The 24,105-nt window shown below is 40.1% G+C and overlaps 1 protein-coding gene across 3 annotated transcripts in view; it reads right to left on the reverse strand.

Annotated features, from left to right (window-relative positions):
- PPP1R13B (protein phosphatase 1 regulatory subunit 13B) overlaps nucleotides 1–24,105 on the reverse strand; it is an 81,891-nt gene that overhangs the window by 30,112 nt on the left and 27,674 nt on the right. For 2 of the 3 annotated variants that reach the window (XR_011235727.1, XM_069490555.1), the window contains exons 2-4: nucleotides 21,859–22,006; nucleotides 10,787–10,906; nucleotides 5,991–6,067 (exon numbers count right to left, since the gene is read on the reverse strand). Coding sequence is in view for 2 of the 3 variants with exons in the window: in XM_069490555.1 (XP_069346656.1) it covers nucleotides 5,991–6,067; nucleotides 10,787–10,906; nucleotides 21,859–22,006 (345 nt within the window). In the remaining variant the exon portion in view is untranslated. Of the gene's footprint in view, nucleotides 1–5,990; nucleotides 6,068–10,786; nucleotides 10,907–21,858; nucleotides 22,007–24,105 lie in introns of those variants that run through there. The other variant, XM_069490571.1, reaches the window with a different exon arrangement.

A 24,105-nucleotide genomic window follows, 5' to 3' on the forward strand; every position in this document is an offset into this window, starting at 1 on the left:
ATCCCCTGGCTCCTCTCCTACCCTACCCCTGACATACAATTCCTGCAGGCTAGCACCACAAGGCTTTTTCTAAAACACGGCTTGCTTAAAATCCTACAAGATTAAAGTTGGGCGCGGTGGCTCACACCTGTAATCCTAGCACTCTGGGAGGCCGAGGGGGGAGGATAGCTCGAGGTCAAGAGTTCAAGACCAGCCTGAGCCAAGAGCAAGACCCCATCTCTACTAAAAATAGAAAGAAATTAGCTGGCCAACTAAAAATACATAGAAAAAATTAGCCGGGCATGGTGGCACATGCCTGTAGTCCCAGCTACTCGGGAGGCTTGAAGCAGGAGGATTGCTTAAGCCCAGGAATTTGAGGTTGTTTTGAGCTAGGCTGACGCCACAGCACTCTAGCCCGGGCAACAGAGCAAGACTCTGTCTCCAAAAAAATAAAAAATAAAAATAAATCCTATAAGATTAAGTCTAAGCTCTTAGGTAGACACAGACTGCAGTTCCCCTCCTGCTCCGCGGCTCCCTCCCACCTGTCCCCTGCTCTATGCTGTATGATCCTGCTCACGATTCTGCTGCCACCAGAGTGTCACGTCTCTTCCTATATGTTTTTGCAGAAACCCTGCCTCCTTCCTCTAGGAAATTTTTCCTGATACCCACCTCGATAAAGTTAATTAAATCATATCCTTTATTTTAGTGCCTTGTTCTACTTTTACTACACTTTTTACACTATCGTGATTTATTTGTTCATACATCTATCTCCAAAAACACCCTTTCTTTCTCTATGGAATCTGTAAGAAGACTTCACGTAGCCTCCACCAAACATCTTGCTTTTGTATCTTTGGTCTGTCTACAATTAAAATAAATTGGATAGAATAGTTTTAAAAAGAATAAGGAGAAATTCTAAGCCTGGGTGGTAGTCACCTGAGTGTCCCTTTAATAATTCTTTAAATTGTACATGTTTTATACATTCTTCTGGATGTATATTTCACAAAAAAGAAATTAAGAATTAGACCAAATGTCTAGAATCCTATCTTGTAATTTAATCATCATAAGTTTTTTTTTTTTTAAAAAACAAACCTATAACTAGTTTTTTAAAGTAAGTGTAAGTGGCTTCTCAAGTGTAATGTCATTTTAAAAATAACAAATATCCCTAAAACAAAACTCTGACAAAATAATTGGGATAAAACCTATTTATGCTCACATAATATTCTACACTAAGAAATAATTCTTCTTTTTTCCTACCTCTTCAAGGTTATAAATTTTCAGATTTGGTGAGTAGTTTTATTTGCCTATTTAGAAAACAAAAAATAGGTGATTATAATTATCAAGATACATTATAAACATATATGCTTATGTTTATCACATAAAATTTTCAGTAAAATCGAGCCTTTCTAACATCTCATTGTATTTTGGAACTGGAATATTTCATATTCCAACAATTATTAATCCTAAGTCTCACAAATTAACAAGAGCCAATTAGATATCTAAAATATATTACAGCTCCCAACCTCCTGCAATAATACCACAATATGCTATTTTAGTCTATAAATGTGAATTACTCTTATGATTAAAATTCAACCATATCAATTCAGTTCAATTCAACACACAAACACACAAAGCAAAATGAAAGAACAATTAGGGCTAGGAAGATAGGCAGAAAAACAGGGCTATCAAAGTGCACAAATAACAGTAAGAGAAAACACATTCCATGCCACGAGAGCTACAAGCCAACACCGTGGGAACTGCTCTATTTCCAACAGCACAGCCGACAGGACACCCCAAACCACTCTCCTGATAACATGTAAAAAGATAAAACATAAAAACTATTTTTAAAAGCATCGCTGAGCTGGTACAATAGTAAGGAAGCTACGGTGACCAAAAATAAAGAGAAAGCACAAACCTTGGGCAACAAAGGAACACCAAAGCTGGTTTCTGCCCTGAATGTTTTTGCCTACCTGGATGCTTGCTTCTGGCAGCTGCTGAAGTCCAGCATTAGGAGACAAAGACTTGGGACCATCCCAATGTGGAGAGTCTAATAGGAGATGCCCATCCATATCCAGTACCCCAAAGACCTACCACCTCAGTGTGAGTGAATAAGAAATACACCCCCACACACGCAGAAGTGGCAATAGCGAAACCTGCCTTCCCCATCGTGTTGCTGAGAATCCGTAACCACTAGGCAGCCCTCACACAGCTTCACGATCCACAAAGGACAGTGAAGAGTGGGTATCTTTTACCCAGTACTGATTAAAGCAAATGCAAACCTTTCAAAAAAAATCCTACCTTTATCCAAGCCTCAAAGAACGCTCAGCAGTAAAGCTCCAATGAAAAGGAGTTCACTGTCAAAAATCAGTATATACAATAATCAAGGCACCATGACTAAAAAACAGCAGAAGTAATATATTCAGATAGAGAAATTATTAGTTATAGAATATAAAATAACATTGTTTAGTGTGTTTAAAATGAGCAAAGATCAACCAAGATTTGAGAAAGAACTAAAACTTATAGAACTGAAAATTTCAATGAATTTTAAAATAGCTTTATTGAAGTATAACTGACATGTAATAAACTGCACATATCTAAAGTATGCAGGCCAGGCACGGTGGCTCACACATATAATCCCAGTACATTGGGAGACCAAGGCAGGAGGATCACTTGAGGCCAGGAGTTTAAGACCAGTCTGGGCAATGCAGCAAGACCCCATCTCTACAAAAATTTAAAAAATAAAACTAAAGAAGAAAATAATGCATACAATCTGTATATTTTGACAAATGTATAAACCATGAAATCATCACCACAAGCAAGAAAATGAATAAATCCATCACCCCCCAAAATTTCTTCATGCCCCTTTGTAATCTGTCCCTCCCACCTCTTTGCCTCCTCTCCTACCTCCCAGGTCCACAGGCAACCACTGATTTTTCTCTTACTAGAGATTAGTTTATGTTTTCTAGAATTTTACATAAATGGAATCGCACAGTATTTAGTATGTACTCCTTTGTCTGGCTTCTTTCTTTCAGCATAATGGTTTTGAGATTCATCCATGTTGTAGCGGGTATCAGTAGTCCATTCCTTTTAATTGTTCAGTAATATTCCATTGTGTGACTATATCATAGACTGTTTGTCTATTCACCTGTTAATGGATATCTGGGCTGTTTCCAGATTTTGGCTTCAATAAATCAAGCTGCTATTAGCATTCATGTACAAGTTTGTGCAGACATTTGCTCTCATTTCTTTTGGGTAGATACTTAGGAACAGAACTGCTAGGTCATACAATACATCTATGTTTAAGTTTTAAAGGAACTGCCAAATTGTTTTCCAGATTATACCATTTTACATTCCCACCAGCAATGCATAAGGGCTCCAATTCCTCCCTTCCTCACCAGCACTTGTTATGATCAGTCTTTTTAATGTTAGACGTTCTAATAGGTGTGTATTAGTACTTCACTGTAGTTTTAATTTGTCCTTTCCTAAAGACTAATGATGTTGAACACCTTTCCATGTGCTTACGTGACATTCATATATCTTCTTTGGAGAAGTGTCTGTTCAATTTTGTGGTGTTACGATACTGGTTTTCATCCATGGTTCCTGGCTCATAATTCCCACAATCCTTGTTATAATGTTGGGGTGCTTTAGGCCTCAGGAGATGGAATCTCTCTCCCTGACCGTCTCCTGTCCTTTTACCTGCCCAAGGCAAGACTTTAACCTAACTGTGGATCAAAATACCCTCATTCCAGAGAGAGTCCCGCCCATTCCCTGGAGGAAGGAATGCTGCACAGAGAGCCCAGGAAGAACCTAGACACGCCTTGCTGGGCTTAGATCTTGTGCTTTTCGTCCGATCACATTTCTACACAGTTGTTAATCATGCCTATGTAATGCAGCCTCCATGAGAACCCAAGGGGGACGGGTTGGGAGAGCTTCTGGACAGCCGAACACGTGGAGGTTCCTAGAGAGAAGCACACTAGGGAGGGCACAGAGGCTCTGTGCCCCTTCCCTTACCCCGCTCTATGCATCTCTTCATCTGTATCCTCTGTAATAACCTTTACAATAAACTGGTAAATGTAAGTGTTTCTCCAAGTTCTGTGGGCCATTCCAGCAAATTAAATCCAACCCAAAGATGGAGGGGGTCACTTCAACTGCAAATTGAAGCTGGTCAGTGAGAAGCTCCAGAGGCCCAGACTTTTGATTGGTGGAGAGGGGGGCAGTTTTGGGGATTGAGCCCTCATGCTGTGGGATCTGACACTGTCTCCAGGTAGATAGAGTCAAATTGAATTAGAGGATACCCAGCTGATGTCCACTGCTTGGTGTGGGGGGGGAAAACCCCACATTTGGTCACAGAAGTCTTCTTCTGTGTTGTTGATTGTTACAGAGTTCAGAGGAGAGCACAGTTTGGAATGTGTTTTTTTTTCAAAGCAAATCTTTTGCCCATTTCTTTTTAAATTTGGGTTGTTTTCTTATTATTGAGTTTGAGAATTCTTTATATATTCTGGGTACAAGTCCTTTACCATGTATATGATGTGCAAGTATTTTCTTCAAGATTATGTCTGGTCTTTCCAAAATATATATTAAAAGCATCTTATATGTACTAAATAGCCAAACTTACACAGCGGAAGATAGGATTCATTAACTGAAAGATATACCTTAGGAAACTATCCAGAACATAGTACAAACAGACAAAGAGAGAAAATACGAAAAAGAAATTAGGAGACGAGGAGAATAAAATGAAAGATGGATGTCTACTCAGCATTCCAAAAGAAGAAAATAGAAAGAACGCAGAAGATGAAATACCCGTAGAGATAATAGTAGAGAATTTCCCACAATTGTTGATAGACGTCAAGGCTCAGAGCAGTAAGTTCAATAAAGCTCAACAGAGAAATTAAAAGAAATTCACACCTGGTTCTGCTCAAAATGGAGAATTATTTAATCCTAATCTCATTAAATCCCAAAACTCCAGTAAATGACAGTAAAGAGATTTTCTACATCATATAATATAACATCACAAAAACAGGACTAACACGAACAAACACAATAAAAATGTTTGGGCCAGGCATGGTGGCTCACGCCTGTAATCCTAGCACTCTGGGAGGCTGAGGCCGGAGGATCACTTGAGCTCAGGAGTTCGAGACCAATCCGAGCAACAGCGAGACCCCCATCTCTACTAAAAATAGAAAAAATTAGCCAGCTGTGGTGGCGTGCATTTATAGTGCCAGCTACTCAGGAGGCTGAGGCAGGAGGATCGCTTGAGCCCATGAGTTTGCGGTTGCAGTGAGCTATCACGACACTACTGCACTCTAGCCAAGGAGACAGAGCAAGACTCTGTCTAAAAAAAAAAAAAAAAAAAAAAAAAAAAAAAAAAAAGAGGATTTGTAGAATGATTTTTAGAAACTGGAGTATAAGGAAGGAGAATCTATAATCTTAACATTAGGAATTATTTATCCCGGAATAGCACAAGGATGATGATATTAAAACCAAACAGAAGAAAATATAATCTACACACCAACATTTATTACAAAGAACCCCTCCAATTCTCCCTCACCTACGATCAGTGTTTCCCCTACTTGCCAAGTCTATATCACAGCGACAAAGCAAGTAATGCAACCCACTATCCATTTTATCTTTCAAAACCTGACATAGGATCCAGAATCAATACTGAAGGGACACAGCAAGTCTGCCTGCTCAACTCTTAGTCTAGAGGCTGAGCCCCTCTGCTTCTGGAGGCACCCGGCGAGCTGCCCAGGAGCACCAGTGGGCAGCAGCAGTGAAGGCGGGTGCAGGGCTGCCCTGGGAGACCTGATCTGTTTCATGGACCACAGCGTGAACGGGAAAACCACTTGGTGGACTACTTCTTTATAACTCCATATAATGTTTTGAAATATTCAATAGAAATGACAATTTCTACCCTGAAAATAAAATTCTTTAAAAATAACTTATTATTAGTACCAAACCTATTAGTACCTGTAAAAAATAATTTTAAAAATTCAATTTAATTCACTATTACTTACTCCATTTTCAGTGCGTTTTTCTCCAGGTACATTTATTACATTTCTCTGAGTTCGTTGCTCTTGGGTCTGACGGCCACCTAAAGAAATGAAAGGATCAAACTTACATTCTGTGTCCTGCCATAGTTTTTAAACAAAATGGAGTGTGACGAACAACTCTGCAGCAGGCGACTGAGGTAAAGCAAACTCAAGTCCATGAAGTGCTGTGCGCCTGCTCCTGCCTCGTCCCCTGCCCCAGCTCTTACCTGATGCTGTTTGGAAATCATCCCACCTCAGAGCCTGCTTGACTCTGCTAGCATGCATGACTTCAAAGGGCTGTGAACCTAATTTTTTTTTTTTTTTAAAGAAAAATATTTTCTTCTTCTATTCTTTTCCTACTATGTTGAAAAAATTGAAGAAAAATTATATTATGTAAGTATTGCTTCACCTTAAACCATGCATTCTCTAGGATGTGACACTGCTGCCCCCAAAGGGACAAAAATTGGTTCTTAGGGATAAAAAAAATTACTTCTTATGTATTAAGCAAAGACATATTATAAACAGATATGCAGTACATCTGATGGTGGGAGAATGGGGGACAAGTAAGAATAAAATGTCCAAAAAAGGCTCCCTAAGGGAGCAATCATACAAAAGGCATTATGAAACCTAAGGTATCTGTCAGTTCACAAGGTACATTAAACTCTTGCTTATTCTTAGCATTTTTAAGGAGTAAGGTATTCAGGTTAATTTAATATTCTTCAACCGCTACCTCTTCCAAACAACAAACTATCAGAAATTAGAATAGTATAAACACACGATGTTAAAATTACACCAAGTGCCACCTAATCTTTGACGGTAAAGAAGAAGTCTGATGATCTGGCATTTCAGAGTCAGAAAATAATGAATAATAAACTAACATTGGCTGGGCGCGGTGGCTCACGCCTGTAATCCTAGCACTCTGGGAGGCCGAGGTGGGCGGATCGTTTGAGCTCAGGAGTTCGAGACCAGCCTGAGCAAGAGCGAGACCCCATCTCTACTAAAAATAGAAAGAAATTATATGGACAGCTAAAATATATATATAGAAAAAATTAGCCGGGCATGGTGGTGCATGCCTGTAGTCCCAGCTACTTGGGAGGCTGAGACAGGAGGATCGCTTGAGCCCAGGAGTTTGAGGTTGCTGTGAGCTAGGCTGACGCCACGGCACTCACTCGAGCCTGGGCAACAGAGTGAGACTCTGTCTCAAAAAAAAAAATAAAAAAAAATAAAAAAATAAAAAAAAAATAAACTAACATTTAGTGAGCGCTTACTATGCACTAAACCCCTTTTAAGCACTTCCCAAGTACATTTCATTAACCCTGCAGACAAGGAAATTGAGGCACAAGGAAGTGAAGTCACCTGCCAAGGCCCCACCCTAAGTAAACAAGCAGGTCCAGGACTGAACCCAGGTGGTCTTGCTCCCAATTCTGTCACACCAGCTCCCGGGTTCCAGTTCATGCTCTGCAGTTAGCTGGTTATATGATCTTCGCTGAGTTTCTCTGCTGCTGTGAGCTTCTGTTTTCCTAAGTGCAAAAGGGAACTGAAGGGCCGGGCGCAGTGGCTCACGCCTGTAATCCTAGCTCTCTGGGGGGCCGAGGCGGGAGGATCATTTGAGCTCAGGAGTTCAAGACCAGCCTGAGCAAGAGCGCGGCCCTGTCTCTACTAAAAAAAATAGAAAGAAATTAACTGGACAACTAAAAATATATAGAAAAAATTAGCCGGGCATGGTGACACATGCCTGTAGTCCCAGCTACTTGGGAGGCTGAGGCAGTAGGATCGCTTGAGCCCAGGAGTTTGAGGTTGCTGTGAGCTAAACTGATGCCACGGCACTCTAGCCTGGGCAACAGAGTACGACTCTGTCTCGGGGGGGGGGGGGGGGGGGGGACTGAAGGACACCCTCTATGCTCTCCTCCAGCTTCCAAACAGAGAGCTCTTACCCCTACAGTTGAGGGATGTCTTTTACTTCATCTTGTTATGTCTTATGGTCTACATACAACAAATACTCATGTAATTCCCTTTAAATAATATCAACTGGTGACAACCGCATTGCCCTGAGCAAGAAACATGAATCCTGGGCTCTAAACTCCGGCTCCTTAGAATATAAATAAGCTGAAGGGAGAAGTTCAGTGAGCAAAGGAAAGCAAAACAGGGGGTAGAGCGCCCATGTGAGTGGTCTCTATGCCACCCTTTTCTTCAGCTCTGAGAGACACAGGCAGAGGACAAGGGGCAGAGGGGAAAGCATTACAGGTGCAGGGTGGATGCCATACTGAGTTGGGGCACAAAAGGGAGAATGAATGTGCAGGAAAGAATGTGGCCGGCTGGAAGAGAGAAAGAAGGGACAGTGAGATTGAAGAAAGAGAGTCACATTACAAATACCATCAAAGCTAATCCTGGGACTGTTGAATAGAGAAGCAGGGCCTCTGCTCAAAGTTCTGAATAGTAATGAAAATTGTGTGATGAATTTGGTTCTTCCAATCCTGACCAAATCTCCTATCACCCCACACCCCACTCGGTCCCCTTGGAGTGTCCTTCACATTCTAATCCCCTCCTGGAATGCAGCAGCTCTGCATCCTCCCCTCCAAACCCTACTCTTCCTCAAAGTCCACTCCAAGCCCCATCTCGTCCTGTGCTGTGCTATGCTGTGCTCTGATGGCATCTCCTCTGCACCACACAGCTGTCACCAGCTGACATGTGCTCCTGTGTTGCCACAACACAAGGGTCAACCTGATAGCCAGTGCTGTCACCCTCCTTATGACTCTAAACGGGTCTCTACGGATCCCTAACATTCCTAAACTGTGTCAAGTAAGAAAAAAATAACCCGTCTCTCTGGGAAATTAAGGGTTATGGATACATATTACATCAACAGAAGTAAAAGGTAAGACTTTTCATTTAAGTATAGCCAGGTGAAGGAGGGTATAGTTACTTGGAGAGCTTAGGTAGAGTTAAAATAAACCCTTAGTATTAGAACAGCACTTAAAAGTCAGTCTAACCTTCCTCCTCAGGGGGATTTTCCCAGCGTAAGGGCCCTTGTCTAAGGTAAAAGTGGACGAAGAGTTGAGCCCAGATCCTTGGAGCCCAGGCTCCTGATGACCAGGACCAGTGGAATAAAACCCAAATGTAATGGTGTATTCTAAAAGACAGCATTATAATGATATTTACAGCTAGGGAAAAAAGATTTTAAAGCTCATCCAAGGGGCAAAATTTCCTTTACTATAAAATACAAATAAAGGGGGTTGATTTGCAGTAAAGAAATCTTTTTACAAAAGGATGTCCTTTTGTTTGGAGTTTTTTTAAATACCAGAAATAATCCATAATCAGTTAAATAACAAGTTAAAGGTCTCTTAACTGTACAGTGTATATGTGTGTTCAGAAAAAAAGATTCCCTTTTTTCTTTAAATTTTAATTCAAAGAATTAATATATTCTCATGGTTTAAACTTCAAAAGGAACAAAAAGGTATACAGCTAACAACCCTTTCTCCCCTGTTCTTTGGCCACTCTTCCCTTCCCTCAGGCTGACAGCATCGCTAGTTTCCTATATATCCTTCCAAAGATATTTTGTACGTACATATACAAGCAGATACATACACACCTAATTACTCTTTGGTCACTTTTACCAGGAAGGTAGTGCATAGCGCACCTTCTTTTCACCAGGCTTTACTCACTTAACGTGTCTAGGAGATGGTCTGGGTCAAGGCACAGAGTTTCTTCTCCAGTTATGGCTACGGAGCATCTGCCGTGTGGACAGACGTCATTTACTTAGCTCGACTCCCTGGTGGGCATTTACGTTGTTCCTACCAGCAATGCTCGACCAGTAACGCTGTGTATATATTACTTTGTATGTGTCCAGGTGCAGCTTTGGGATAAATTCTCAGTAGTGAACTTACTGGGTGAAAGGTTTTATGCTTTTATGAGTTTAATAGCTATTGCCAAATTGCCTTCTACAGAAGTTACCAATGGACTTCCACAGCAATGCAGAAGAGCGCCTGTTTCTCAGCATCCTTGTCAACACTGTGCTATTCAATGCTTGAATCTTTGTCAACACAACAGGTAAAACATAGTATCTCAGTGTTGTTTTCCCTGCACTTCTTTTATGAGGAGCAAGGCTAACCATCTTTTCATACATCCCAGTGCCACGGACATTTCCTTTTCTGTGAACTGTATTATTTTCTCATTACTCTACTAAGTGTTTTATTTTTCTTATCAATTTTTAAGAACTCTTTACATGTAAAGGGAATTAGCCTTCTACACTATGAGTTTTAAATGCTGTTTCCAAGTTTGTAATTTGTCTTTTGACTTTACTTAGGATGGTTATTGCCATGCAATCTTTTTGTTTTATTTTAAATAATTCATTTATCTGTCTTTTATGGTTTAGTATTACACTTAGAAAGGTCTTGTCCACTCTAAAAATAAAAAGAACATCTCTCAGAACTTTTTTCTAATCCCTTTATGGTTTTATATATTTTTAAAATCTAGATATTTGACCCATCTGGTATTTATCAAAAACAATCCCTTTAAACAGCAAGTCCTTTTGTATGTCTGAATACATTATCTGACCAACTGAAGGTTCTAAGAGGGAAACGACACTTGGTGCCTAAAGAGTATAACACAACCATCAATTGCAAAAACAGAAGCCAGAAAAACTTGAGATACTGATTCTCCCGCTCGCTACTTGTGAGTGAAGGGGGACAAAAGTGTGAATAATTTATTTGAGTATTTATTCCTATTTTTCTTAAATTAACTTTTATGGCAAAAATTAATAAATAAAGAAGAAAGCATTTATCTACCTTGCTCACTGCTCTCTGTTGGCGAGTCCTCATGTCGAAGGAAAAATTTCACTTCTTCCCTACGTGGCCCCCACTTCTGCAGATGTTCATACATCATATGATCAAAGGGAATGGGACGCTCTAGGAAAAAGACCACATCTTACTGACTCTAAAAACAAAATGACTCCAACCAAAAGTTTAAAAAAATTTTTTTAAAAACTTTTAATAAATGTACACATGGAAACATATATATCTAAATATCAGAATTCAAAGAATTTTGAACTTTAATTTTAACTGTAATGAATTTTAACTTTAATGAATAAAGGCAGGAATATGAATGAGAAATCATTTAAGCAACATATAAACATAGGAAGTATCCATAAAAGTAATTTTCCAACATTAAGTAGGGAACAGTGAAAACATGCCTTTATATTTATATTTATCACAAAGCAGCATATTATCTATCATTCTTCACAGAAACATAACAACTGATCAAGCCATGTTATTCCTGGACATGTTACATGAGGCAATCAAATGTACAAAGACTGGACAGGGCACTTCCTGGTAACTCAGGCAACATTATTGTGAATGTTTGCCAGCACACAGTTAATAACAGAAATTAAATCCTATAGGATTAAATGTATTTAAAATATTTTTTTAAAAAGCAAAGCTCACAATATCTCTTTACAATTACTTGAGAAGAGCACTAATACAGTTAAAAGTACCACTTTTATGTTTATAATGCACTCTATTTTCCTTCTCTGTGAACTATCTCAAGTACTATGCCCCTTATAAAAAAATCTGGATTGTTTGCCTCTTTGCTAGGTATTTGAAGGAGTTTCTTATATTCTGGATACTAATCCTGAGTTGGTTACACAGATTGAAAATACACTTGTCTTTTAATTTTGTTGGTATCATTTTTTTTTGTACAGAAGTTTTAAAAATTTAAATACAAGCAGTTATCAATCTTTTCCAATTTTAGTTTGAGCTTTTTGTATAATAAATCCTTCTCTAAGGTCAAAAAGATATTCTCTTATGTTGTCTCTACAAATGTTAAAGTACTATTTTTCATTGCCTTTATGGAATTTATTTCTGTGTATGGCATAAAGATCTAATTTTATTGTTTCCTACTTGAATAATAATCATTCCAGAATCATTGAACAGTTTATCCTTTCCCCATGGACAAGTAAATGCCACCTCTGATCTGTATTGGGATGTCATATGTGAGTAGGATTTTCTGAGCTGTCTCTTCTACTGGCTACCCACCCAGTTCTGTGCCAATACCACAGTCTTAATTACTACCATTTTATAGTAAGTCTTACTATCTAGTAGGTCAATTTCCTTCACATGGCTTTGTTTCAAAATTGTCTCGTTATTTCTCGGTCCTTTGGAACCATCGTAATTTATTTATTAATAAATTTGAGGAGACCTGACATCTTTGTGATACTGAGTTTTCCAGTCCATGAACATGATTGTGTCTTCATTTTTGTCATGCACCTTGTGTTCTTCAATGTTTTCGAAAGTCTCACCGTAAAGGTCTTCCACATTTTAATTTATTCCTCTGAACTTCACAGATTTTTTGTTTTACATATGAGTATTATCTTTTAAGAAATAATTGTTCTTGGACGGGCACGGTGGCTCACGCCTGTAATCCTAGCACTCTGGGAGGCCGCGGTGGGCAGATCGTTTGAGCTCAGGAGTTCAAGACCAGCCTGAGCAAGAGCAAGACCCCATCTCTACTAAAAATAGAAAGAAATTATATGGACAACTAAAAATATATATAGAAAAAATTAGCTGGGCATGGTGGCACATGCCTGTAGTCCCAGCTACTCAGGAGGCTGACGCAGGAGGATTGCTTGAGCCCAGGAGTTCGAGGTTGCTATGAGCGAGGCTAACGCCATGGTACTCTAGCCTGGGCAACAGAGTGAGACTCTGTCTCAAAAAATTATGAAAGAAAAAAAAAAGTAACACTTTTTTATATATGTAGGCCTATAAAAAGATTTTTTTAAATGTGTATTGGCCTTTTTTGACTGCAAAGCCTATATTTAGTTTATATTGTGTCCATCAGTTTTGAATAAAATTATGTCTTAAATCACTGTTTTTAGTATATTGCTTTGGCTTATGGTTTTAGTAGCTTTATTTTTAGTTGCTTTACTAATCAACATTGTCAATAAATTTTCAGGTTTTTTATATTAATTAAAATCAATTCATTGGCTCATGCCTGTAATCCTAACTCTCTGGGAGGCCGAAGTGGGCAGATCGTTTGAGCTCAGGAGTTCGAGGCCAGCCTGAGCAAGTGCAAGACCTCATCTCTACTAAAAAAAAAAAAAAAAAAAAAAAGAAAGAAAGAAATTAGCTGGACAACTAAAATTATATATATAAAAAAATTAGCCAGGCATAGTGGCGCATGCCTGTAGTCCCAGCTACTCAGGAGGTTGAGGCAGTAGGATTGCTTGAGCCCAGGAGTTTGAGGTTGCTGTGAGCTAGGCTGATGTCACAGCACTCTACCCCGGGCAACAGAATGAGACTCTGTCTCAAAAAAAAAAAAAAAAAAAAGAAAGAAAATAAAATAAAATAAATCAATTCATAAACTTTTTTTACATTAATAATTAAAATCAATTTGTAATCTTTATTTAAATCTACCAAGTCTGAACATAACAACAAACATTAAATCCCATTTTGTCTTAATCTACTTATTTAACAGAAATTTATTTTTTCCCTTTATGAATTTATAAAATTTTTCAGATTAATTTCAAGAAAACTAAGTTAAGCTTCACAATGTTTTCAATTATAAGAAAGTTAACTAAAACATTTTTGTTTTAAAGTAGAAAAAAACTACCCTACACATATAATAGAAAATACATTAATACTTCATTAGCATCTTATATAATGGAAATCTATGATAAGACTTTTAGGCATTCTTGGATAAGGTAAAAAAAAAAAAAATGAAGTAGGAAATTTAACAAAAAGTAAAAAAAAACTGATGGTTCTGTCTACCCCACTGATTTTTGTTAGAGTTGACACCTGGAAGGAATCCATAGAAAGAGGAGGGTAATAAACTGTCTAGACTGTCACAGGCTGAGTTGTGCCCCACCCCAATCCATACGTTGAAGTCCTAATCCCCAGTACCTCGGAACCCAACAGTACTTGGACATCTGGTTCTTTAAAGAGGTAAGAAGTAAAAATGAAATCATTAGAGTGGACCCTAATCCAATATGACTAGTGTCCTTATAGGAAGAGGATATTTGTACACAGACAAGCACAGGACGACCACCATGTGGAGACACCAGAAGAAAACATCCACCTGCAAGTCAAGGAGAGACACTGCAGAAGAAACCAGGCCTGATGACACTTTGATCTCAGACTTCCAGCCTCCAGCACTGTGAGAATGAACTTCTGTTGTTTAAGTCACCCAGTCTGTGGTACTTTGTAATGGCAGCCTTCGTAAACTAATATACAGATCCACAGAGAAATCTCTCTGCTCCAAAGCATCAATAATTACTACTGGATTATTACATCTATGACATACTGATCATACTAATATACCATGAGTTATAGATGCAATATTTTTTTTTTTTTTTTGAGACAGAGTCTCACTTTGTTGCCCAGGCTAGAGTGTCATGGCGTCAGCCTAGCTCACAGTAACCTCCAACTCCTGAGCTCAAGCAATCTTTCTGCCTCAGCCTCCCGAGGAGCTGGGACTACAGGCACTCACCACCACTGCCAGGCTAATTTTTTTCTATTTTTGATAGAGACAGAGTCTCACTCTTGCTCTGGCTGGAATCAAACTCCTGAGCTCAAGTGATCCTCCCACCTAGGCCTCCCAGAGTGCTAGGATTACAGGCATGAGCCACCGCACCCAGCCTAGATACAATAATTTTTATGCAAGAATCACTAGAAATCACTTTAAGGGTTCCTCAAAGCTAAAAAGATTGAGAAAGGCTATTATAGTGTTTTCCCCTCCTTTGGAATTGCATCCACTAGAACACCAGTCCCCAACCTTTTTGGTACCAGGGACTGGTTTCACGGATGACAATTCTTCCACGGATGGGGTGGGGTGGGGGTAGTTTTGGGATGATTCAAGCACATTATATTTATTGTGCACTTTATTTCTATTATTATTATACTGTAATACATAATGAAATAATTGTACAAACTCCCATAATGCAGAATCAGTAGGAGCCCTGAGCTTGTTTTCCTACAACTAGATGGTCCCATCTGGGGGTGATGGGAGACAGTGACACCTGAAATGTGCTGCTTATGTCCAATCTACCTCATAATCTCGTTTTGGTTGCTGTCACTGCAGAAAACCCTGCTTCACAAAGGCAGGATGTTGGAAATGGAAGCAGGCTTTTCAGTGATTTTGTGGTAATCTCAGGATATTCCACCCTTGACTTTAATCCAGAACGCATGGAGATTTGAAGTTGTCTCAAACATACTCTTTTATTTTTTTATTTATTTACTTTGAGACAGAGTCTTGCTCTGCTGCCTGGGCTAGAGTGCCATGGTGTCAGCCTAGCTCACAGCAACCTCAAACTCCTGGGCTCAAGCAATTCTCCTACCCTTAGCCTTCTGAGTAGCTGGGACTACAGATGCATACCACCACGCCCAGCTAATTTTTTATTTCTATTTTTAGTTGTCCGGCTAATTTTTTTCTATTTTTAGTAGAGATGGGGTCTCGCTCTTGCTCAGGCTGGTCTTGAACTCCTGAGCTTAAGCGATCCTTCCACCTCAGCCGCCCAGAGTGTTAGGATTACAGGCATGAGCCACCGCACCCGGCTCGCAAACAGACTCTTAAGGCCACCATCATCTGCAATCTCAAGAAGTTGATCCTCTTCTAGCAAGGACAAAGCAGATTCCCCTGGCTTATTTATAAATGGGTCGCAGATCCATTCCTTCCAAGTTCAGGGGTCTTTTGTGGATGGAAAGTAATGTCCCAACTCCTCTGAAAGCTGAGACAGGTGATCATGCGCCCGCTGGGAGAAAGAAGGCCCTGGCTCAGTCTCTTTTAAAATCTCTGCTAATGTTTGAAACATGTCAAAAATCCCAGTGTTCACTCGTCGCCCCCATAATTCCAGTTTGGCTTTGAATGTAACCACTTTATCTGACAAATTGAACACAGTTGTCATTCTCCCCTGAAGTAAAATATTAAATTTGTTGAGCAGGTAAGCAAAAGTTTTGTGACCCATTCTGTGTCACTGAAATGTGCTGCCAGTGGTAACTGTTTTTTCTAAAAGAAATCTCTGGAGTGGCTCTTGTAATTCAAAAACTCTGGCCAGTGATCTACCTCTAGAAAGCCATCTCATGGCTGTGTATAAGGGAAGACGTATGTGCTCTGCGTTCATCTCTTCACAGAGCTATGAGTTAAGGGCATTTTAACAAGGTTGAGAATTTTAATCACCTCCTGCAAAATGTTGTTTAGTTCAGGTGACGTTTTTTGACTAGCCAGCATTTCTCCGTGGATGACACAGTGTGCAAACTCATATTCAGAAGTGCCCTCCTTGACCCATGTAGTGAAACCAGAAAGAAATCCAGTCATAGCCAGGCGCGGTGGCTCATGCCTGTAATCCTAGCACTCTGGAAGGCTGAGGTGGGCGGATTGTTTGAGCTCAGGAGTTCGAGACCAGCCTGAGGAAGAACAAGACCCCGTCTCCACTAAAAAATAGAAAGAAATTAACTGGACAACTAAAAATATATAGAAAAAATTAGCCAGGCATGGTGGTGCATGCCTGTAGTCCCAGCTACTTGGGAGGCTGAGGCAGTAGGATTGCTTGAGCCCAGGAGTTTGAGGTTGCTGTGAGCGAGGCTGACGCAATGGCACTCTAACCTGGGCAACAGAGTGAGACTCTGTCTCAAAAAAAAAAAAAAAAGAAAGAAATCCAGTCATGGCAGCCACTCTGCCCGTGCCCATACCCACACAAAATGGCCAATTCAGTTTTCCTGATATGTCATCATTCAAAGACTTGAATAGTTCTACAGCCATGGTGTTGGTTGGCAACAAAAGTGCACATAACATAACCTCACGCACATCCTCCTGAAAAATATATTGCACAAAAACAAGCATTGTTGCTTGCTGTCATCATCAGTAGACTCATCAACCTGGATTGCATACCACGGTGACTCATTAATCCTCTCTAACGATCGTGCCTCAGTATCCTCTGCTGTTTCATCAATTCGTCTAATTATGGTGCTAGCCGAAAGAGGAACACGTGCCACCTTTTGAACTGCAGCCTCTCCTAAAAGTTCATGGCAAATGTTCTTAGCAGCAGACAGGATCAACTCTTCACCAGTAGTAAAGGGCTTCTCAGCTTTAGCAATGCGGTTAGCCGCTAAGAATGATGCTCTCAGTGCAGACACGTTTGATGAAGTGGTGGCCTTCAAATATTGCTTCTGTTCATGTTTTTTTCTTTTGAAAAACTCCAAAGTGTTGTCTTTTAATGCAGGGTGCTTGGTCTCCATGTGATGACGCAGTTTTGAAGGTTTCATGGCTTCATGGGATATCTAGTCACCACATATTATACAAAGTGGGCTTGCAGAATGTGAATCACCTGTTGTAATGAACCCATAATTTAAGCAGGACTCTTGGTATTTTTTTTTAAATGCAGCTTTCATTTTGTTGGCAGTCTTAGAGTCTTCCGCTGTCTCATCATTGGGTCTTTACCGCTTTTCAAAGAAGCTCTCCAGTGACATTTGTTTTTTTTACTCATTTTTGCTAGGGTTAGCTTGTGGGCTTACCAAAACTGTGACTGAGACAAGTGTGCGTGCAAGACAGAGGTGTGGACAGAAGTGGCAAATAAAATAATGGGTGGGCCACATACGGACTAAAATAAGTGTTGGATTCTGACTTAAAGCCTGCCACCAGATGCAGCGTAATTTTCACTTGCCACTCACTGATAGGGTTTTGCTATAAGTCTGCAAGCAATTGATTTATTATGGTCTCTGTGCACTCAAAACTCTCTGCTAATGATAATCTGTATTTGCAGCTGCTCCCCAGTGCTAGCAGCTCCACCTCAAATCATCAGGCATTAAATTCTCACAAGGAGTGCACAACCTAGTTCCCTCCCATGGGAAGTTTACGGCAGGGTTCCTGCTCCTGTGAGAATCTAATGCCGATGCTGATCTTGACAGGAGGCGGAGCTCAGGCGGTGACGTGAGCGGTGGAGAGTGGCTGTAGATACAGATGAAGCTTCACTCACTTGCCCACCGCTCACCTCCTGCTGTGCAGCCCAGTGCCAGTCTGCAGCCCAGGGTGTGGGGACACCGCAGCACTAGAAGCTCTCTCCTCTTCTTCCTACATCCAGTTTTGCTGCCTGTTTTACTTGCTGATTTAAGCATTTACTAAGGGCCTATTACGAGCATGGCTGGGCACTGGGGATATGATGAACAGACAGACAAGTTCCTGCATACAGGAACTTTATTATAGTTCAACAAGATAGAGATGAAAACTACTATATTATGTTTTGATAAATACGACAGCATTAGGGCACAGGGGAGGGACACTTAACACCCTTTGAGATTCGAGGAAGGAATGAGAGGCAAAGAATGAATAAAAGTTAGGCATGCTCCTAGGGACTGATCTAGACATGGAAAGAACATGTTCAAAGCCACGGCAAATACAGTATGCTGTGACTCTGTGCTCTGGGGTGGTAGTCCCCATCCTTGATGAGGTAAAACCAAAGGTTATGAATTGAGATGAGCTTGGAGACAAGGCTGGCACCAACCAAAGGACTCAGTGAGGGAGATGAGCATTCTCAATCTCAAATGGCCTTGGATCACTTAGGGCTACAATACTTTTCCTTTCTTTTTTTTTTTTTTTTTTTTTTTGACACAGGTTCTCGCTCTGTCACCAGGGCTAGAGTTCAGTGGCACCATCATAGCTCACTGCAACCTCAAACTCCTGGGCTCAATCGATCCTCTAGCTTCAGCCTCCCAAGTAGCTGGGACTACAGACATGCACCACCATGCCCAGATAATTTTTTCATTTTCAGCAGAGACAGGGGTCTTGGTATGGTGCTCATGCTGGTCTGGAATTCGCCTCATGCAATCCTCTTGCCTCCACCTCCCAGAGTGCAAGGATTACAGAAGAGAGCCACCTTGCCCAGCCTAGGGCTACAATATTTGTGCAAAAATTTTACTACCTTCCCAGCTAAGTAAAAGAGAAGAGGGAGGCAGAAAAGGAAGTCAGAAGTGATAACAACTAACAAAGGGCAAAAGTGCCAAGAGGCTAGCGAAGAAGAAACAATGACAGAATGAAGGATCAGGCTCTAACACTGGTCCCCTAAAAACGTCAATTACTTAACTGCCCCCTTCCTGTAGCTGTCATCAGGCTGACAAGTGAGACTTGTCCTTTCCCTCCTAGTTGAGTAATAGTCCAACATTTATCAAAGTCAAGTTTCCCTCAATGTATCCCTTTTTTTTTTTTTTTTTTTGAGACAGAGTCTCACTCTGTTGCCCAGGCTAGAGTGAGTGCCGTGGCATTAGCCTAGCTCACAGCAACCTCAAACTCCTGAGCTCAAGCGATCCTCCTGTCTCAGCCTCCCGAGTAGCTGGGACTACAGGCATGCACCACCATGCCCGGCTAATTTTTTTTTTTTCTATATATATTTTTAGCTGTCCATATAATTTCTTTCTATTTTTTAGTAGAGATGGGGTCTCGCTCTTGCTCAGGCTGGTCTCGAACTCCTGAGCTCAAACGATCCGCCCACCTCGGCCTCCCAGAGTGCTAGGATTACAGGCGTGAGCCACCGCGCCCGGCCGATGTATCCTTAAAAGTCTTTTTTTTTTTTTTTTTTTTTTTTTGAGACAGAGTCTCGCTTTGTTGCCCGGGCTAGAGTGAGTGCTGTGGCGTCAGCCTAGCTCACAGCAACCTCAAACTCCTGGGCTTAAGCAATCCTCCTGCCTCAGCCTCCCGAGTAGCTGGGACTACAGGCATGCGCCACCATGCCCGGCTAATTTTTTCTATATATATTTTAGTTGGCCAGATAATTTCTTTCTATTTTTAGTAGAGACGGGGTCTCGCTCTTGCTCAGGCTGGTCTCGAACTCCTGACCTTGAGCGATCCACCCGCCTCAGCCTCCCAGAGTGCTAGGATTACAGGCGTGAGCCACCACGCCCGGCTTTTAAAAGTCTTTTTTCTGAATTCTAAGGATAACATTAAAAGAAGACTTTGGAAGAAAATATTTGCAAGTCATATATCTGGTAAGGCAGTTGTATCCAGAATATATAAAGAACTTTTACACCTCAATAATAAAAGGAAAAATAAGTCATTTTAAAAATGGGCAAAAAAATCTGAATAGACATTTCGCTAAAGAAGATACATAAATGGCCAATAAGCACTTGAAAAGACGGTCAACATCATTAGTCATCAGAGAAATACCAATAAAAACCACAATGAGATATCTCTTCGTATCAACTAGCATGGCTAAAATTAGATAGACAATATAGTGTTGAAGAGAATGTGGAGAAACTGGAACCCTCATATGCTGCTGCTGGGAATGTAAAATGGAGCAACTGCTTCAGAAAATAGGTTGGCAGTTCTTCAAAAGGTTAAACACAGATTTATCATATGACCCAGAAATTCTTGGGTTTATACCTAAAAGATATGAAAACACATGTTCACATAAAAACTTGTACATGAAAGTTCACAGCAGCAGCATTCGTAATAGCCAAAAGGTAAAAACAACCCAAATGTTCATCAGCTGATGAATGGATCGTGTGGTACATCCATACAATGAAATGTTATTTGGCAACCAAAGGAATACGGATGCGTGCTTCAGCACGGATGAACCTTGAAAACATTATGCTAAGTGAAAGAAGCCAGTCGAAAAGGACTACATATTGCATGATCCCATTTAAATGAAATGTCCACAACAGGCAAATCTATACAGACAGAAAGATTAGTAGTTATCTAGAAATGGGAGAAGAGGGGGTGAAGGGAAATGAGGAGTCACTGCTAATGGGTTCACGGTTTCTTTTTGGGGTGACAAAAATGTTTTAGAATTGCTTGTGGTGATGGTGGCACAACCACAGAATCTCACACGCTAAAACTACAGAATCTCACACATTAAATGAGTGAATTGTATGGTATGTGAATTGTATCTCAATGAGGCTGTTAAAAAAACTTTAAGACTTGATTATCTCTAAGGGCCTTTAAACACTTCCATTTGGATACTCATCTCATTTTTACCCCAAATGCAACATAATTCCATGGATCCTTCTTTTCCTATCCGTCACAGACCCATACATACAGACCCATACTAGATGGATTTCCTCTAAGCGTTATTTTCAGAATGCCATTCCTTATTTAAAAATCTATACAAACTCCTTTCTGCATGCCAAGTAAAGGCTACACTCCTCCACTGGTGCTGAAGGCCTTGCGTGGGCCTCTAGGCTCTGTTAGCTCCCTACTTTCTCTCAAGACAGTCCCTTAGCGGTCCTACTACCATACTATGTTCGTTTTCTTCTCTTTTCTTTCATCCACATTGCCTCTCTAACTTAGTATACTCCATCCTATCTAAATCCAATCCCTTCTTTAAAATCCAAATTATTTTGCAGAATTTTCTGTATTCAGTAATATTACCTCTGATCTCTGCCCAGCTAGCTGACAAATTCCTTCAATGTAAGAGCCAATATTTTACTCTTCTCAATTTAATGAACAAAGACTTAGGAAGGATCTATTTATAGGGTTTTATACACAGGGGAACACAATAATGCTTCTGCCTTCATGAAGTTATCAGAAGGGAAAAGAAGAGGAAGATAACCAACTCAACATGTATTAGACAAAACCCTGTAAGATCTCACAGGACAAACGACCAATACTACACAACTGGCTAGGAACAACAGGAAGAAAGGCCTCACACACGAGCTGATCTACCTTACCTGCTTATCTCAAATGGCTACAGTCAGAGTCAAATCACATATGACGTTTTTACAAGTACCTCCATTTTGTAAAATCCTATCCCCATGTAATATAATTGCTTTTAATTACTCAATTCCATATTACCACAGATAACTAAGAACCAGAAGCAATATGTCCCATTTAATAAACATTAAATTGAATGTACTTAGTAATCTTTACAGAAGCTAATACATACCATTTCCCCTCCACACTTCAGCTAAATGGCAGCTGCCTTCTCCAGGTTCCTTGCAAAATTCTACAACATCTCGACAGGTTGTTTCTGGTGTAATAGGAACTTCTGTTAATATCTGCTCATTGTTGCTCAAGAAAACGGTTAATATCATCTGTAAGAGAAAAGATTAAAGCTGTATGTTAGATCCTTATCATAAAGAGATTAATCCTGTAGATTTAAAGTGATCCCTCCAAACTCTCCCCCCTGAAATGCCTGCAGGATTAGTTTCTGCAAATAGATAAGCCGATTCTAAAGTTCATGTAGAAAATAAAAAAGTAAGACAAGTCAGGCAAATTCCAAATGAGAAGAGTATTAGAGAAGAACTAAGCACTACCAGGTACTTACAAAGCCAGATCAACGGGACAAATTCATGTCCCAGAAACAGACCCAATTACATATAGAAAATATACATTATGAGGGAGGTATCTCAAAATCAAACAGGGAAAGACTACACATAATGAATGATGTTTGAACAATTAAAATACCCATCTGGGCAGCCTGAGCAAGAGCGAGACCCCGTCTCTACTAAAAAAAAAATAGAAAGAAATTATATGGACAACTAAAATATATATAGAAAAAATTAGCCAGGCATGGTGGCGCATGCCTGTACTCGGGAGGCTGAGGCGGTAGGATCGCTTAAGCCCAGGAGTTTGAGGTTGCTGTGAGCTTGGCTAACGCCACGGCACTCACTCTAGCCCGGGCAAAAAAGCGAGACTCTGTCTCAAAAAAAAAAAAAAAAAAAAAATACCCATCTGGAAAAAAATTGGATTCACACTGCACATCGTACACACATAGTAAAAGTTCCTCATAGATCAATATTTAGATATAAATCATAAAAACTATAAAGTCTAGAATAAAACCTGAATAAATTCCTTTTTATAAACTTGGAGTACAGAAGCCTTTTTTAACTAAACCAGACAGTATTTTTTTTTAAAAAAAAAAAAGACTGATATATTCAAGGACATTAAATATAAGAATCTCTTATAAAACAAAAAGACAGACTGAGCAAAAATATTCACAATTCATATTAAAAATAAATGGTTAATCTCCTTAATATGTAAAGAGCTCCTAAAAAATAACAAACCAAAAATCCAATTCATTAAAAGAAATTGGCCAAGGAAATGAGTTAATATATCACAATAAAAGAAAAACGAGGCCGGGCGCGGTGGCTCACGCCTGTAATCCTAGCTCTCTGGGAGGCCGAGGTGGGCGGATCGTTTGAGCTCAGGAGTTCGAGACCAGCCTGAGCAAGAGCGAGACCCCATCTCTACTAAAAATAGAAAGAAATTATATGGACAGCTAAAAATATATATAGAAAAAATTAGCCGGGCATGGTGGTGCATGCCTGTAGTCCCAGCTACTCGGGAGGCTGAGACAGGAGGATCGCTTAAGCCCAGGAGTTTGAGGTTGCTGTGAGCTAGGCTGACACCACGGCACTCACTCGAGCCTGGGCAACAGAGTGAGACTCTGTCTCAAAAAAAAAAAAAAAAAAAAAAATACTCCTGAAGTACAATTTAAACCAAAGATTTTCTCTAATCACAAAGTATTAAAATATTTGTTTAATCTTTGATTAAAGGTCAGAAACAAAACCTACATTTGTCCCAAAACTCTCCTCTCACTTAAAATCTCTGCTGTCAATTAAGTATAATTTCAGTTCATTGTTAAAATTTTTTTTCTTAGAAGTGCCCTGAATTCCTACATTTTGATATTAAACATCTTTATATTGATGGTCATGTTACATGTAACCAAAAGTGATAATAGTTCTGAACTAGTTTCCTTGCCACTAACCTCCCCTCACTCCAACCTACCCCTCCACCGCTGCCATTTCATTTTCTAAACATAAATCAAGTGAAGTCCTTCCCTTGCTTAAAATATTCAGGAGCTCCTCACTGCCTAACGGTAGCGCTTTCCAAAACATCTTCTCTGGTATATAAACAGGAAACAGGTTTCATTACCGAGCATTGCTTAGAGTCTAATGTTGTAAAGTCCATGTGAATCTCTAACTTTCCCCTCCCCCAGAGAATCTCATGGGGCCTGGATTGCCACAGAATACACTCCGAGAAACAGGATAAACTACAAACTTCTAGCCTTCCAGGTCCTACTCCCTTCAGGCACTGGACCTCACTCCCTCAGCTCCGATGCTGTTCTCTCTGGCAGCTGTCCCTCTCAAGTACCCTTCCTGTAAACTCCTATTAACCCTTCAAAACCCAG

This window comes from Eulemur rufifrons, chromosome 2, assembly GCF_041146395.1.
Source record: "Eulemur rufifrons isolate Redbay chromosome 2, OSU_ERuf_1, whole genome shotgun sequence".
Taxonomy (NCBI): Eukaryota; Metazoa; Chordata; class Mammalia; order Primates; family Lemuridae; genus Eulemur; species Eulemur rufifrons.